At 35.7% G+C, this 18,144-nt stretch overlaps 1 protein-coding gene and 1 long non-coding RNA gene across 4 annotated transcripts in view; one reads left to right on the top strand and one right to left on the bottom strand.

Moving 5' to 3' along the window:
- Window positions 1-7,598, top strand: part of LOC105481845 (uncharacterized) — a 35,114-nt gene extending 27,516 nt beyond the window's left edge. Inside the window, exon 3 of the long non-coding RNA XR_011625895.1 lies at window positions 7,216-7,598. This is a non-coding gene — a long non-coding RNA (uncharacterized lncRNA). The remainder of the gene's footprint in view (window positions 1-7,215) is intronic.
- LOC105481838 (mitogen-activated protein kinase kinase kinase kinase 5) overlaps window positions 1-18,144 on the bottom strand; it is a 106,890-nt gene that overhangs the window by 1,571 nt on the left and 87,175 nt on the right. For all 3 annotated transcript variants that reach the window (XM_071100203.1, XM_011741621.3, XM_071100204.1), the window contains 10 exons: window positions 17,523-17,602; window positions 17,174-17,234; window positions 15,044-15,158; window positions 14,626-14,684; window positions 12,269-12,372; window positions 11,700-11,877; window positions 8,133-8,201; window positions 7,597-7,689; window positions 4,830-4,900; window positions 2,044-2,099 (listed from right to left, as the gene is read on the bottom strand). In XM_071100203.1, coding sequence (XP_070956304.1) covers window positions 2,044-2,099; window positions 4,830-4,900; window positions 7,597-7,689; window positions 8,133-8,201; window positions 11,700-11,877; window positions 12,269-12,372; window positions 14,626-14,684; window positions 15,044-15,158; window positions 17,174-17,234; window positions 17,523-17,602 — 886 coding nt within the window. The remainder of the gene's footprint in view (window positions 1-2,043; window positions 2,100-4,829; window positions 4,901-7,596; window positions 7,690-8,132; window positions 8,202-11,699; window positions 11,878-12,268; window positions 12,373-14,625; window positions 14,685-15,043; window positions 15,159-17,173; window positions 17,235-17,522; window positions 17,603-18,144) is intronic.

Raw genomic sequence — 18,144 nt, 5'->3', positions numbered from 1 at the left:
GAAAACATTTTTAAAAAGTCATAGATACTTTATATTAGGCATTACAGAAAAGTAGAAAGGGAAAATATAATTACCTATAATCCAACTGCCCAGAGTTAACCGCTATTAAAATTTTGACATGCTTAGTTTTTTTTCCTAGACACAAATATCTATACTTAAGCAACAAAATAATTTTTATTTTTATTATTTTTATTTTTAGATGGAGTTTCACTCTTGTTGCCCAGGCTGGAGTGCAACGGCGTGATCTCAGCTCACTGCAACCTCTACATCCTGGGTTCAAGCGATCCTCCTGCCTCAGCCTCCTGAGTAGCTGGAATTACAGGCATGCACCACCAACCCCGGCTAATTTTTTTGTATTTTTAGCAGCGATGGGTTTCTCCATGTTGGTCAGGCTGGTCTCGAACTCCTGACCTCAGGTGATCTACCTGCCTCAGCCTCCCAAACTGCTGGGATTACAGGCATGAGCCACTGTGCCCAGCAACAAAATAAATTTTTAACCACTTTTAAAGATAAAACAAAACAAAAACTCTGTTTAGATATATATCTTAAAATCAAGGAGATGCCCATGTAAGAAGACAAGCAGAGCAAGGCAACAGTCTGAAGGAAAGTTTTTTGGAGCAAATAGTGATAGAGTGGACAGAGAATATGAACGGGGAAGGGAAAAGTGATAGAGAAAGCTCTGGGTGGAGAAGGTAGAAGGAAACAAGGAACCGAGAGAAACGGCCTCTGATGCCAACCCTCTACCAAGCTGAATTCTCTCATGCTTGGTCTCATTAAAGGATTATCTACACCAGGATCAATGGATGATCCACAATTTTTTTTTTTTTTTTTTTTTTGAGACAGTCTTGCTCTGCCGCCCAGGCTGAAGTGCAGTGGTGTGATCTTGGCTCACTGCAACTTCTGCCTCCTGGGTTCAAGCAATTCTGCTTCAACCTTCCGAGTAGCTGGGATTACAGGTACACGCCACCACACCTGGCTACTTTTTGTATTTTTAGTAGAGACAGGTGATCCACCTGCTTTGGCCTCCCAAAGTGGTGGAATTACAGGCGTGAGCCACTGCGCTCAGCCCACAATTCTTTTCTCAGCCCTTCCTGGAAAAGCAAAGAGCCTCTCATTCTAGTTCTAGAGTCATTTACCAGATGATTCTCAAATTCTCTTTCTGTTGGCTGGACTACTCACTAAGTTGCCATGCTTTGTGGGCTTACCTTTTCTATTCACTGAGGGTAGTCATCATTTTTTGAAAAATTTCTGTTCTCCTATAAAACTCTCTTCACAATTTTTTTGGAGTTATGACTCCATTTCCCTCTCCTTCCTCAAGTATCTAAAACTGAAGCAATGTGAACCTGAAGACCAGAGGTTCCCAATCCTTGTCTCAGGACTAATGCATACCACTATAGCCAATTTTGCTTTAGTAACAACTTTTGGTGGGAAAAGAGGAAGGAATGGGTATTTTATTAGTTATAGAAGTAGGCAGCTGGGCGACGGAGTGAAACCGTCTTAAAAAAAAAAGAAAAAAAAGAAGTAGGCAGTAGATTTTGGATATCAAAAGCTACAGCTCCTACCTTTTTTTCATAAGATGACAGTTTTGCAACTTGTCTTTTATTTGGGGTATAAAGAGACCACATAATTCTTTTTAACTTAGATTAACTTTAGAAACTGAATCAGGCATTTTCCAATATAAAAGCAAGTATCATCAGGAGGTACATATTCCTAATAGTTGACGGAAGGTAGCACACCAGGAAGAAATGAAAACATACGGGCCCAGAATAGCTCTCATGGTACTAGGGACATCAACATTTATACCAACACATTTTGTCTCAGCTGAATATAACTGTCTCTAGAATGACAATCCTCATGCTGACAAAAGATTGCTGGTCAACTTATTAAAATATTACTAATTCTCTCAGTAAAGACACAGAGAAATTTATCTAAGTCAATGAGCTTCTAAGAGTTTTGTTTGAAACAATTACAGACTGACAGTATAATTAAGAGTATGATCTTTGAACCTCTTTGGTAATTAAATTAATACAACCAAACTATTACCTGTCTGATCCTAATAAGCGGAAAACTCTTGTTTCATCTGAAATCTCCTGGGTAACCTAGGAAAGAAAAATACCTATCAGTAACATCTTACTCTTCAAATTGCCTTAATAATAATTTAAAATTAATTTAGACAGAGCAATTATTAACACAATAAATACTTTTTGGTAGACTTAAACCCTCAAATAAAAGAAATTTCAGTAAGTTTTTTTGACTGCATATTATCAGAAATGACCCACATTTATGTAACATCTAGTATGGGTCAGGCACTCTACTTAGAAGAACTCTGTGATATGCATTATAATTCTCATATCATTGAAGAAGAAACTAAGACTCCAAGAGGTTAAATAAGTTGTTCAAGGTCATATAATGGGTAGACTCAAGACTTGAATACAGGTATTGTTGGACTGCAGAGCTCCTTTGGGGGCCAACGCTTGAGGTCAGGATTTGAGAACAGTCTGGGCAACACAGTGAGACCCTGTCTCTACAAAAATATTTAAAAATTTTAGCTGGGCATAGTGGTGCATGCCTGTAGTCCTAGCTGCTCAGGAGGCTGAAGTAGGAGGATCGCTTGAGTTCAGGAGTTCAAGGATACAGTGAACTATGATTGCATCATGGCATTCCAGCTTGGGCAACAGAGCAAGACCCTCTATAGTCTGTTTTCTGCAAAGCTGCAGAGCGTGCTCAGCCATGTGCAGGTGCTATCCCAAAGTGCCCGCAGTTTGCATACCAGGGGGCAGGCCTTAACCAACATGGAGTAGCAGTTGCTGCATAAATGCTCCAGCCTCCTCACCTACAAATGAGTCAATTCTGAGGTGTATTTTGCCCCATTCTTCAGTGGTCCCTACTGGATTAAGCCCCAGTTGCTCTTTGTGGGAACTAGCTTATTAATGTGTTCTTTACTGGCTTTTTGCCCCTTTTTATTCTCCATTCCTCATTCCATCACTTGTTTTCTGGAATCTATTCCCAAATAAACTATCTGCATTTGAGTCCTTGTCTTAGGGTCTACTTTTAGAGGAACCCACACTAAGACAGTGTAGATATAAAATAAGTAAAAAAAAAAAAAAAAATGTCTGATATCAAGGAATCTGCAGTCTACCTGGGAAAATAGAATTAATAAGCTTGAATCAGAAAGTAAATTAGGTGTTATAATAGTTGGAGCTGATTTTTCAGAGTATTAAGTTCAGAGATGTTCTAATCATTGTGGACTGGAACAACTGAGTATGACTTTATGAAAGAGGTCAAGACTTCAGCTAGACCCAAGTTGAAGGATGAGAATATAAGCTGAAAAAAGGGTAAACAAGATGAGTTAAAAATAGGCCAGGTGTGGGGCTTGTGCCTGTAATCCCGGCACGTTGGGAGGCCAAGTCAGGTGGATCACCTGAGGTCAGGAGTTTGTGACCAGCCTGGCCAACATGGTGAAACCCCGTCTCTACTAAAAATACAAAAATTAGCTAGGTGTGGTGGTGCATGCCTGTAATCCCAGTTACTCAAGAGGCTGAGGCAGGAGAATTGCTTGAACCCAGGAGGCGGAGGTTGCAGTGAGCTAAGATCGTGCCACTACACTCCAGCCTGGGCGACAAAGTTAGACTCCATCTCCAAAAAAAAAAAAAAAAAAAAAAAGATAAGTTAAAAATAGATATTTAGGAAATGGAATCAATATTTGATATAGTAAGAAACAAGGACCTTCTGTAGATTTCTAACCACAGGAGTGACAAAATGAAAACAGCATTTAAGAATAATTAACTGTATGATAATAAGTAGGACTGTAGGTTTCATCAAGTGCAGAGACTTGGTGACATTTAGTGACATGTATCAGTAACAAGATAAACCTATATATTCAAAGACAGCTGATTTATATCATTTCTTCCTGGAAGCATTCTAATTTTGCATTCATATAAGAGGTAGGAATATTCATTTATATATAAGTAAGAGTGTGGATAAAACTAAAGGTAAAAGCAAACAGAAGAAGTTTTTGAGCTTTAAGTAAGTTCACAAATTTGTTAGGCCATGGTTAGAAGAACACACAAGTACTCACATAAATGGGAAATGTCTCTGTTAGTATTATCTTAGCTAGTAGGACTCATCCCTCAAGTTGGAGGCCCAAATCCCATCTCCCGCATGAAATGTATCCTAATTATCTCAGGTAGAAGTGATTAAAAGAGACCCGTCAAATCCAGACTCTTCCACTTCACTAGTTATGTAACTCTGGGCAAGTTACTTAACCACTCTGTACCTGTAAAAATGGCAATATGAATAGTATCTACCTCTACTGGGTTATTTTGAGCCTGAAATAAGCAAATATTTGTAAAGTACCTGGAACACAGTTGGTTTTATTTGATATTTACAATAAGTGTCTTGAACATAGCTGGTACTCAATAGTTACTAAATGAGTCAATTTTCTTAGATTTCCCTTAGTCCTATGCTTCAGTAAGTAGATTTTAAAATATATTTTAAAAGAAGCTACATATTTATACATTATGGAAAACACATATTAAATTTACAAAAGTTTTACAAACTTAGCAATCACATTTACAAATTACAAATTAGATAAATGAAATTGTGCGAACTTATATTTTGCAATTCCTGGTGGCCACTGAGAATTCTGAATTATGACACAAAAATGAACACATTTGAAGGGAAAATACTGGCTCTTTTGTTCTACCAGTTCATAGCATTAAAAGCACTAAACACAGTAATGTAGGTTGAGAGAGGAAATGCATAAAATGAGTGCTTCAACATTTAAAATTGTTAGTGGGAGTCAGTGGAGGTAATCTGAGAAGGCTTACCTCATCTGACTTGAAGCTTTTACCCTGCATCCCATGTTTCCAGAAAGCCAACACACTGTCTTGAAGGCATACTAAAAATGATAAGGGAGAAATGAAACTAATATAAAGCACAGAGCATTTCACTATAAATTTTCTCTATTTTTAATAAATGATAATATAAGCCTATTTGAGTGTCTAGTGCAAAATTCCACTGTCTGGACCATTATTTCTCAACATTTTTGTGGCTAAGACAGGCCTAAGCTCAAGTAATTTACTGAGGTAGGGTTATGCAAGTCTTCGAAGATACATACAAAAGCCATTCATGTAAACATGAACTAACTTCAGATAAGGTAGATGTTGGCATATTCGTTTCTTTCATACATCTTTCATACATCTTTCATGCATCTTTTGTCTTAAATGAATGAAATCATAAAAACATATATAACTGGGTTTTTGCATTAAAAACATTGTTGTTTAAATACTATTACATATTCAGAAGTAGCTTTAAACAAGCATTTTTAATTTATGTTCACATTTTCCCTGTAACAAAATAAATTTTAAAAAATAAACCTGGTCGGGCACGGTGGCTGATCCCTGTAATCTCAGCACTTTGGGAGGCTGAGGTGGGTGGATCACCTGAGGTCAGGATATTGTGACCAGCCTGACCAATATGGTGAAACCCTGTCTCTACTAAAAATACAAAAATTAGCCGGGCATGGTGGCCTGCGTCTGTAGTCCCAGCTACTCAGGAGGCTGAAACAGGAGAACTGCTTGAACACCAGAGGTGGAGGCTGCAGTAAGCCTAGATCATGCCACTTCACTCCAGCCTGGGTGAAAGAGCGAGACTCCGTCTCAAACAAAATAAATAAATAAAAAATAAACCTGCCCCACAATCCAACATTTTACCACACATTGAATATTTAGGATCTGTGAGTCAATTCTTACATAATATTCTTAGTATTTAACCATTATAAGTATTACAGATTTAGAAAAGCACGATTAAAGGTGATTGAAGAAAGTAATTGAAAATTAATTATTTTTTAGACTATTGACTTTTTGTAAAAAGTTAATGTATGAATGTTCTGGGAACATAATTAATCTCAATAAAAATGAAAGTATTTGACAATGACAAATCACATGTGTTTCACTAACTGCGACAAATAAAAAACCCAGTTACTGATTTTATTTTTAAGAGGTGTTGTAAAGGCATTTTTTTTTCCCCAGGAAGATGCTTGTAATTATTCCAAGGTTTACTGGCAAGAAAAGATGGTAGCCTAGGAGGAACAAACTTTTGTGTAACAATTAAAATTATGAAGATAATTTGGCACATCTGAAAAAGTTGAGGTATCAGTGTGTTTCAAAGTGAAGAGGAATTAAGGATTCCTATGTCAGAATGTCTCTCAAAAATCTCTCTCAAAAAAATTTATACTACAAAAATGTAATACAAGGAGTAAAAGAACAAACTAGTTTCCAAAATTCCTTTTGTCTGGACATTTACAGAAAGTTTAGGTTTTTTGCTTTAATGAATTAAATTTCCCAATCATAAGTAAACTATTTTTCATGTAAAATCTCACACAGAGGCACAAACTGACTTTGCGATAAGGTAAAACTCCAATTGAGAAATACATATTAAAATGCTTTTTAAAAATAAAAAACTTTCTAAGTAATGAAAATCGTGTTTTTAAAAGTACATAATTATAAAGTACATGTTATTGTTTATGGCCCAAATAAAAATTGCCAACTTCATTTTAGTGCCTTTGATATATGGCAGACTCATGTCATAAAATGTTTAAAAATGTTTCCACTCATGATTTTTTTCACAAGTTCTGTCACTGCTGGGGAAAATACTGACATATGATCAATGAGCATGCAAACAATAATAAACAGTAATAACTTTCATCATAAAACCAATGAGTATTAGAGAGTAAAACATTCATTGACAAGGAAGCAAATTAAATGGCATAAAAGTTTACAAGTCCTGTGAGAACTAGCTATTTACATAAAAATAGATCCAAAAGCAGTAATATCAACACCCACCACCCAGAATCTTACATGGCAAAGAATTATGGCACAGTTATCACATCACACAAATACCTTCCTGATTGGGAAAGAATCGGGGGAAGTATAATTCACTTAATGCAGCAAAGGGAATAATGAACAGAAATTTTAAAAGTGATTACAAGTTTTAAATATTCAGGAAACAATAAAAGATTTATGATGGTCTGAACCTGCACTGTGCAATATGAGAGCAACCAGCCATATGTTGTTATTTACATTAAAATTTGAATCAAAATCTAAAAAATGAAAATGTAGCACTAATCATGTTTCAGGTGCTTAACAGCCATATGTGTTTAATCACTACTGTATTTAAGAGCACAGATACAGAACATTTCTATCTTTTTTTTAGATGGAGTCTTGCTCTTGTCGCCCAGACTGGAGAGCAATGGCATGATCTCGGCTCACTGCAATGTCCGCCTCCTGGGTTCAAGTGATTCTCCTGCCTTGGCCTCCCAAGTAGTTGGGATTACAGGCGCCCGCCACCACACCCAGCTAATTTTAGTATTTTTAGTAGAGACGGGGTTTCTCCATGTTGGCCAGGCTGGTCTTGAGCTCCTGACCTTGTGATCCGACCACCTTGGCCTCCCAAAGTGCTGGGATTACAGGCGTAGAACATTTTTATCTTTACAGAAATTTCTGAGACAGTGCTGGTCTAGACAACACTAAGTACAGAATGAATTTTAATAATTATAAGTATCGCAAACTGCTTTATGAAAAAAAGGAGACTTACCTACAGATTCAATGCGAAAATCAAAACTCAACTCAGAGGCCAGTTTCTTACTTGATTTTAATTTTCCTTGTAGATTTACAATTTTTACAAATTCTTAAAAAAAAAATAAACAAGTCAAGACTGGACATGCAAATCTGCTAAAATAAATGCACCTTGATATATGTGGATTTTACATGGATATCAAATAATATTCTTAAATAACGTTCAACTATTTATCTTGAGTCAAGTATGCCAAATGGCAAAAAATACTGTAAGAGTGCCTTCATTGGTAAATGGCAATTCTGCTATTATTTTCTTTTTTTTACAGTATATATTGAATATTAACACTCTCATTTTTAAAAATGTACACTTCTTTAAAAATGGCTACCTTGGTGCTCAAATATTTAGCCATAAGAGGTGATTTTTTTCCTTTACAAATTACACATAAGTAACACTTTTAGTAAAACAAAGTGAAAATCTTGAATTATGGTTTAACAGAATAAAAAAATTGCTTTATCAAGTACTATACTCAAAATAAAATTAAAAATAGTACTTACTGTCTAAACACACTAAAACGGTATCTCTTTCCAACTGTGTTACATGAATGGAATCTAACTGCTGGCTGCCTTAGGGAGTAAAAAACAAGGTTACAATTATACTTTTAAAACCTAGAGCCTAGAAAAAACAAATTCTGACTTTTGCTGTGACTTAAAATTGATCTTTGAAATTTAACACAATTTATATTTTGTGATGTTATCTTTCAAAAAATGCACGTAAATCAATTTAAGACAAATATGTCCTAAGCATGGCTAACTCAGCTGAAAAAAACATCAGTATTACCTTTAATTAATACCTCAGCTAGGTCTAGAAAGGTGAGTTACAAAAATAAAACGAAGCAAAGGTAAAATATGAGGACGAAAAGTAAGATGCATGCTATATAATGGCTAGGTTTTGCTCTGCACTTTATATAGCCAATGGGAGATACAAACAAGATCAGCTGGGTGAATCACAGCAAACCTAAATTAAAAATAAGCCAGTGATTCAAAAGGGCACAGGATTAATGAATCTATAATAACAGAGAAATTTTCCCGGTATAGGTATGTGTTTATAGGTGGCTGGGAGGTCTTTTACATAGAGGATACTGAGTAACATGATGAACAATATTGTCAAGAACATCTTTGCAGCATACAACTCTCATTATTTTGCTGATATTTAATGGGCTGCTTCTAACATCTGCTTATAGATGTAATAACATTAAAAAAAATTTCTGATAAAACAATGCATTTTAAGCACTCAGATTGTTTGAATGGTCTACATGAATCTAAGAAAAGATTTTAGATTATTTAGAGCAGTCCTTCTTAACTATACTTCTTTGGGAAGCCTATGCATTGTCTCCCTTGGAAACTGCACATTCAAACATAAACACAGAATTTCATATATTTTGAGGTGTTTGTGGCCCTTCTAAAGCTTATACATGGTGAAGAATTCAGATCTACAGAATCGATAAACTGTCCCTCATGTAACACTTCAAAAATAGTTTTTCTTAGCTACTCTATGTTCAGGCATCCATTCAACAAATATTTACTGAGTGCTGACCATAAGCTAAGCACCATCCTTAGAGATGAGGATACAGCAATGATAAATCAGACTGAGCCTGAAAGAGTCTTGAATAGGAGTTTATTTTAATGTTAAAACTTGCCAGTTCAAGGCATAGCCTCTTTGTTCAACAATGAACACAGCTGGGAGTTGGATTAACAAATCACTTAGAAAAATGGGGAAACCTAAGGAGGACAAAGTGCTGGACTAGAAAGGTTGCCTCACCTCTGCCTGAAGGTGACCTCAATGATTACCCTCAGGCAGAGTCCTGTCCCTCCCTCAGGAAGTAATTTGGGTCTTTAAAGAGCCTTGATCCCAGGTAGACAGTAGTTGGGGGTCTGCTTTAATTTTAGCCAAGACAATGTTAAAAGTAGGTAGAATAGTATGCCTCAGGCATTAAAAAACAAAGCAAACAACAAAACTCTCAAAAAACCCCCCCCAAACTCAAACATACCCCAAAACTCAAAAAGAGGACTCACTGAACTCTTGCCTTGAACAATGTAACCTTCAAATATATCATCCAGAAGAAAGTGGTCGCAAATATACATTACATAGTTGTATTAAATGACCTGCTCTATACCATGCTAATGAGCAAAAAAAAGAAGTTGGGCTGTCAGCCAAAACTTGTCTTTAAATAAATTGACCCATAACCTTTCCTTTGAGCAATAAGAACAGGGAAATATTTCTTTTTCTTTTTTGTGAGATGGAGTTTCGCTCTTGTTGCCCAGGCTGGAGTGCAATGGTGCGATCTCAGCTCACTGCAACCTCTGCCTTCCAGGTTCATGCGATTCTCCTGCCTCAGCCTCCCAAGTAGCTGGGATTACAGATACGCACCACCACGCCCGGCTAACTTTGTATTTTTAGTAGAGATGGGGTTTTACCATGTTGGTCAGGCTGGTCTCGAACTCCTGACCTCAGGTGATCCACCCACTTTGGCCTCCCAAAGTGCTGGCATTATAGGTGTGAGCCACTGTGCCCAGCCTGGGGAAATATTTCTATTTGGGCAGTTTATAGCTCATGATAATAAAGCAATACATTTGTACCTTTCTGTTAGCTATAACAGCAGGGCATACATCCAACTCAACCTAAAGCATTGATCAACATACTTAAAAGGCAGAGTGCAGGTAGAGGTAGAAGGGTGCAGACTGTTACCTGGTCCATAAAGAATATGTTTATAGACCAGTGCATGCTGGAGCTGGCTTGTACTGAGTTAAATTTTCAGGAATTTGGTGAGCCAAATGACATCAGGTTGGCTGTTTGAAATTGGCCATGGGTGGAGTATTTGTACCACAAAAATAGGCAACTCTAATAAATGGTTGTACCTCAAGAGCCTGTTGTTAGATATTTGCCAGGATATCACTGGTTCTCACTGATTCTTTTTTTTTTTTTTTTTTGAGACGGAGTATCGCTCTGTCGCCCAGACTGGAGTGCAGTGGCCGGATCTCAGCTCACTGCAAGCTCCGTCTCCCCGGTTCACGCCATTCTCCTGCCTCAGCCTCCCGAGTAGCTGGGACTACAGGCACCCGCCACCTCGCCCGGCTAGTTTTTTGTATTTTTTTTTTTTAGTAGAGACGGGGTTTCACCGTGTTAGCCAGGATGGTCTCGATCTCCTGACCTCGTGATCCACCCGTCTCGGCCTCCCAAAGTGCTGGGATTACAGGCTTGAGCCACCGCGCCCGGCTGGTTCTCACTGATTCTTATTTTGAAAGTGAATTTAGTGTAGGTTCTATATTATAATGAGGTCTTGTAACTTAGCTTATAAATTATCAAAAGCCAAAGGTTATTTAATAAGAAGCATTAAGCATCAAACTTATAATACATGTAAGAGACTTCTTCAAAAGGCGGTAAAGAATACAACAGTGGTGAGTAATGAAACAGCCATAACTAAAGCTTGCTTGGCACGTGTAAAAATAGCCTAATAAACCTGGATTATAAATGACCAAATACACCAGCACAACAAACAGGAAACCAGCAAAATGGAGACCCCTCCCCACCCACTTCACATATTATGCAGATTTAAAAAATGATTTATTGAATGATTTGTTCTAATTTTAAAGTCTAGGAATAAACTTCCCATTTTTTTTCAGATCTTTCACTGAGATATGTCTGATTTAAATGGAAAGGCTCAGAAGCAACACCTAAGAAGCTTCTATTCAAGTCTGAAAGCCACACTCACTGATTCTAAGAAGTGAGGGGGGAAGACAGGATAAAACAGGATAAGTGAAGCTCTTTGCTTGAGAAGTTGATAAAATTTTAAGAACTGCTTAGAAAATGTATTTACTTAGCAAGTCCAAAGATTCACTGGTAACAACTAAGACTTTCCACTGTCAGAAATCATTAAAAATTTCCTTTGTCTAAATAATTTGTATCAAACTACCTCTGGCAAATAGAGATCATAAATATATGTACACGATTCTATGGGCTTACTTGGGAAACTGTTTTGAATATTTAAAAGAGCCCACACTGGTGTTTTGCTTCTTTTATACACAAAAGTATCAATATTCTAACATAAGGTAAAAAATACTTACCTGCACCAATTTCTGTAAACCATGAGGATGCAGAGTTCAAATTGATTGTCTCAAACTGAACTACCTGATTCGATTCAGTGCCTTTGCTAATTGCTACACAGACCATAGGGTATTCCTGTTCTGGTATCACCAGCATTTCAAAAACATTCAAAGGACTTGGCAAAGGAAAATCAAAGTGCTGCAAAAAAATAAACAAGAGAGCCATAATTCAGAAACAATCTCCCCATTCATACCATTGTTGAATAAACTCAACAGAAAGACTCCCATCTTCTTCATTTATCTAGTTCTAAAAAGGATTACCTCTAAGATGATAAGAAGGATAAATGGTCTATAAAAATGTGTCTTCGAGAATTGGCCATATTAATCTTTATGACTGATGGTTCTGGAAGTTATTAATATCAGTTAAAGATTAAATCCTAAGAACACAAAAAGCCCTAAATCAACTAAACAACTACAAATAACTATAAATGTTCTGACCCTAGATAGTAGTATTGGGATCTTTTAATTTTAGCTTCAGTTATATGCTAGTGTTTTCTAAAGGAGAAAAATGTGAACAAAATAATATATACCTTTATCAACATGAATTTCTGCATTGGCTCATACCACTGAAGTAAAACAATTCCAGACTGTAAAGCTCCACAGAGGTATTTATGTCCCGTGTAAGGGTTTCTGACTGGAAAGAAATAAACAAAAAACCCAGACACACTCAAAATACTGAATACTTTTACTGTATCTGTTAACTAGGATGACAAGAGTGGGTGGAAAATAAAAAAAGATTGTGTCTTTTCTTTTGGCTTCGTCGCCTTTTCCATTTTACTTTCTTATCTAGATTTTAAATTATATATGTTTACTTCTAAACAACTTTCATATACTAGGTTCTTAAACATAAGAACTTTTTACAAGCACAATAACAACCTAATATGCAACCTAAAAAGCTGTTTTTTTCCCTTCCTCACTCCTTCCCGTCCTCCTTCTTTCTTTTTCTTTTTAAAGAGACAGGGTCTTGCTCTGTCACCCAGGCTAGAATGCAGTGGCACAATAACAGCTAACTGCAACCTCATCCTCCCAGGCTCAACCAATCCTCCTACATCAGCTTCCTGAGTAGCAGAGACTATAGGTGTATGCGACCATGCCCAGCTAATTTTTCAATTTTTTTTTAAGAGATGGGGTCTCACTATGTTGCCCAGGCTGGTCTTGAACTCCTGGGCTCAACCAATCCTCCCATCTTGGCCTCCCCAAAAAGCTGTTTCTTAGTAAATTCAAATTGAATTTACTAAGAAAATTTACAAGAATGAGTTCTGACAAGGTCTAGGAGGCAACTGAAAAGCACCTCGTTTTGGTATAGTAGGGTACAGATGTCTACTTAAGATGGAAATAATTCATCTTGTATATATTAATTCATCTTGATATAACATCCTTGACTCAAATCTATAAAAATTCATATTGCTCTTTCCTTCTCCCAAATTTGATTTCCATTAATAATTATAATCATTTATTATAAGAATAGTTATTTGCATTAAACTCTAAAGTATTATTTATGAGTTTATATCTTAGATTGTAAGCTTCTAGGCCTTTTGTGCATCACAGATCTTGGGAATCTGATAATAGATATTGACATGATTCTCCCCAGAAAAATAATCATACCATGTGCTTATATTTATAGCACATTTGTGGTTAAACATTTTTGTTTTACAGTATGGACTATGCTGTGAAACTATTATGTGGCACAAAGATCAATGTGCAAGTTCATTGATCAAACAAAAGAATAAATAGGAAGTTAGGAACTCAAGATCTGAAGTCACTGAACCTGAATCTGATTCCTACATTCTGTTACTTACTAGTGACATAATTAGTATTATGGAGTTGTTTAATGGTTAAATGAGGTAATTATGTAGTAAAGAATTTAACCTCACACAAAAAGAGGTCTGGTCTCTGTCCTGCTTCTGGGAGGTAATTGCTAAGCCTTTGGAATGTCAGGCTTGACAGGACTGTCTTTGTCTGGGGGACTCTGGTCACTGGATAATATAACAATAATGATTTCGGGTGGGGACTGGCCACACTGGATAGTCTTAATGTGAGGGCTGGTCATGCCAGAAATACCAAAAATGTGATTTTGGGTGAGGGCTTTGGGTCATGCAACATCAGATGACCTCTAGTGGGGCTGCATACTGAGATCAGCAAGGTGGTCAATCAATCACGCCTTTGTAATGAAGCCCCAGTAAAAACTCTGGACACTGAGGTTCAAATAAGCTTGTGGTTGGCAATGGTTGTGTGTACTGTCACATACCAATGCTGGAAAAGTAGTGCTATCCATTAACCACAGGGAGAGGACAACAGAAGCTCCATGTTTGGTACTTCTACTGGACTCTGCCTTATGTACTTCTTCCCTTGGCTGATTTTAATCTGTATTCTTTCCCTGTTCTAAATTGTAATCGTAACTATGAGTATAACTGCTTCCAGTTCTGTGATACCTTCTAGTGAATTTTTTTATTCTGGGGGTAGTTTTGGGAATCCCCCAATTTGCAATTGGTATCATAAGTGAGGCTGTTTTTGTGTGAACTGTTCCTTCTAACTGCATAGTTGGCTCAACTCCTGTAAACATGTTCATAAAACATGGGTAGTAACTGGTGGATGGCAAATATTAAATAAATGAAAGTTAGAATATTAACAAAGAAACAGTCTCAGGAACTATGGTTACAAAACTCTAGGAACACTATGCTCTGAGAAAACACTAAGGTTTTTATCTCTAAGCATTTCTATGCCATGTCTGTCTATATTCTTGTACTTCAATGGCAGCTTAACTTCTTATTAAAAACAAATTTTAAAAACCTACCCTCCTTCCTATTTGTTTCCATAAGACTCTTCAGATAATTTTAAAGATCTTAAAAGTTCTAACCATTCAGTTTGAGAAATACCATTTACTCACCAATGCAACATTTGTGGCAGCCTTTTGTATCAGGAATCTTTGTTGTTAAAGCGAATTTTCTGAAAACATAAGACAATATAAATGTACTCTACAGTAGTGGTTACAATAAAGTGATTTGTAAATCAGTTGCATCAGAATCAGACAGAAAGGAGCTTAAAAAACTGTCTTGGATCCTAACTCCACACTATCTGACCTTACAGGACTGAGGAAGGGCCTGATAGTCTGTATTATAAAACTTCCACAGTTGATTCTCATGGTCAAGTTCAGAAAACATTCAGCTTTTCCAGATATAATACACTTTAGTGTAAACTACTTTTGAAAATTAAGACGAAGTTTTTTACTGGGCAAGAAATACCGGCTATTTTAAAAATAAACACTAATTCCCCTCATTCAGTAGAATCAAAATGATATTTTATACCTTGGTAGTATGCGGTCTGGAAACCTGTGAGTTTGAATATGGGCAGCTAATCCTGGTTTTTTGGCATGTTCAAACAAAGCTATAAGATTGTGAGAGTAGAGCTGAAAGGTTTTTCCTATAAAAGAAAAACATGTTACCTTTTTAAGGATCATTTACAACAAAGAAATACAATTTTCGAGAAAAAGAAAACATAATTACCTTCTAAAATGAGGAGTCCAGTAATGTTCAAAAAGCCAAGCAAAATAGAAAAACACATACAAAAAAACCCTCAGTTAATACTATTTTGAAAGACGATAAAATGTTTTTTAAATTAATAATCTTAATTCATAATATATAAATGAGATACTAATAGGTGATCTGGGCAGACTAAATCTTAATGATGCCAGCACATAAAAAGAAACTGTTGTACAAAATCTTATGTTATGGATTGAGTTATAATGATGTACATGTGATTATTTTAATACAATATGGAAAATTCTATAAAGCTATATTATCATTATTTCTCTGGGACAGACCTATTTGTCAAGAACTTAGCAAATTACCCTGGATTAAAAATCATTGTGAATGAAGTCTTAAATATAACAGATTGAAATACTTAAGTAAAACCAATCAATATTATAAGCCATGATACAAGGATAACAGGGCTACAATTCCATATAATAAAAAATATGGCTGTATTAAGAGGGATGGATATGGTAAACATCTTCTGATTTTTCGTTATATATGGTATAACAATACAAAACAATATTTATCTTTTTATTATTAGAATACATATATACACACACATATACAGTTTTATCCTCAACAAAATTATCTGTATTTTCTCAGAACAGAAATATTCTGCCTCAACATTAAACACCCTTCCTTTCTCCATTTCCCCAATCTACATAGTTTGCTACCCAGCTAGCCAGGCAGCTAAACACACATGTACATGCCTCCTATTGAGCATTGCTACCTAAGATGTACCCTGTGTAATTTTTAAGCTTATTTCCAAAGACAAGTATGAGTAGGGATAAAAGCAGTAAGAGAGTTAGAGAAAAGTAAGTTTATATGTATAAAATTCATAACTGTTAACTCAAACAGAATTGGCTTTAGTTTCATAATAGTAATATAAAATATTAACATATTAATATTTTACCAAACAAAAGTAAAAAAGGTTCGGGGGAAGCATAATTAAAAGATATTAAATATTCTTTTGAGGACCCCAGCTTTTTAGAAGCCATTTAACACACAACTAAATAATATGCTCTCCATAAACAGTGTCATTATCTCAAATACACAGACACTTAAAAAATCTCTACTAGAGAGAAATAATAATTAACTATTTTGTACTCTACTACCAAAATGAAAGCAATCAGCAAACTTCTTGGTAGTCATTTAAATCTAAAATATAAGAAAATATTCTTTTCATAGGTAAGAATTAAAAAAAAAAAAAGCCTAAAACACCACCTACCTACCCATTCACCCCTAATAATAACCAAGAAAGAACAAAATTAGGTTACTCTGGAACCTTGTTCAGAAGACCTTAAAGAATCAGTCCAAGACAGTTAACAGGTGTACAGAACAACATGAATTTCACCAGCAAACACCTGTATAAGACTATACAGTTTACTAAGCACTCTGGATATTATCTCATTTAACTCTCACAACCTCATGAGGCTGTACTGTTACCCCATCATCCTCATTTCATAATTAAGATAAATGAGGCTGAGAGAGAGTGACTTGCTCAAGATCGCAGAGAAAGAAAATAGTGTGATCCTCTGCTTCTTTCCTGTTAATTCCCAAAGGAGGCCAGGAGTGGTGATAGTGATTGTGGAGGAGGCTGAGTGGAAGGGAACAGCCTCTAGTGATAAGCACTGTGATATCCTTCAGGTATTTAGATGCTGGGTGGGTTTGGAAAGTGCAGCCCTAACTGAAGACAGGACCCCTTCCCAAAGTTTCTTCCCATTCTAGGTGGGTAACAAATATCCACAAGTCCCAGAGTTACTATATTAGATTATAGTCATCCAGAATTACAAATAACATTTAAAAATGGTATATACTAAAATTACATTTCTCTGCTTATCTATGGTTTATTTTTAACCATGTGTATGTGTATGTGCATGTGTATGTGTATCATCACATACATACCTGATAATGACATTAAAGTATTATTGATAACGTACAGCCAAGTACACTTCCGTGGAAATAACTAAGAAAAAGAAGATAATTAAGATTCTCTCATTGTCATTATTTTAATCTCTTAAAGCTCCAAATTCCAACATTCTGAAATGGTATAAAAATAACTATTTTCTAACTTTTAGGTAATTACTAAACCCTTAGGGAGAAAAATCTTTCAACATGAACATGTAAAGAGTACAATTTTATCCCTTTAAATATTTAAATCATAAAAATTAAAATTAGGGCCTACACAGATTGATTTAAAATTAATACACTTTATTCAATTTGCTTGATTTCTTGAGTTAAAAAGTCTAATTACCTGTTCCATTGTTGCTTCATGTAGCTCATTGAGATTCAGTGTGTAAATGCCATCTTCAGTTCCAAAAATAATGTACTGATCTAAAAGAGTTGAGATGAATTACCAGAATTTACTATCATCTTCTGAAATCATTCACTAAAATAATGACTTTGCATTTTAATGGCATTAAGAATTAGTCACCTATCCATCCAAAATAAAATTACTTTCTTAAATTAGTATCACCTTCTTTACCTCTTTCCCCAACTCTTTTCTTATTTTTTAAAAGCAGATACATTCTATGTTAGACTAACTCACTCTGATTTTATCTTACTATATAACCCTGCCTTTCAACATAATTTTTGTATTTTAAGATTTTTAAATTATAGTTACACGTTTTTGTAAGACACCTCAAATATTTTGACCAAGGAAACAAAAAATTAAATTATAAATCACGACACACCAGAAACAATGAGCACCTCTAGTATCCAGATCTTGGTTTCTAAATATTACTTTCCATTAAAAGGAACCAGGGCTTCTTAGAGAAAGACTGCTTCCAATTCTGGGGCAATAAAATTAGATGCTGAGCCTAGAAATCTTGCTGTGGCAGAAAGTAAAGAAGTGCTAAAAAATGATGAGGACATTT

Source organism: Macaca nemestrina, chromosome 7 (assembly GCF_043159975.1).
Source record: "Macaca nemestrina isolate mMacNem1 chromosome 7, mMacNem.hap1, whole genome shotgun sequence".
Lineage (NCBI taxonomy): Eukaryota > Metazoa > Chordata > Mammalia > Primates > Cercopithecidae > Macaca > Macaca nemestrina.
Note: the sequence above shows the minus strand (reverse complement) of the source record. Positions and strands in the feature narration are given on the sequence as shown.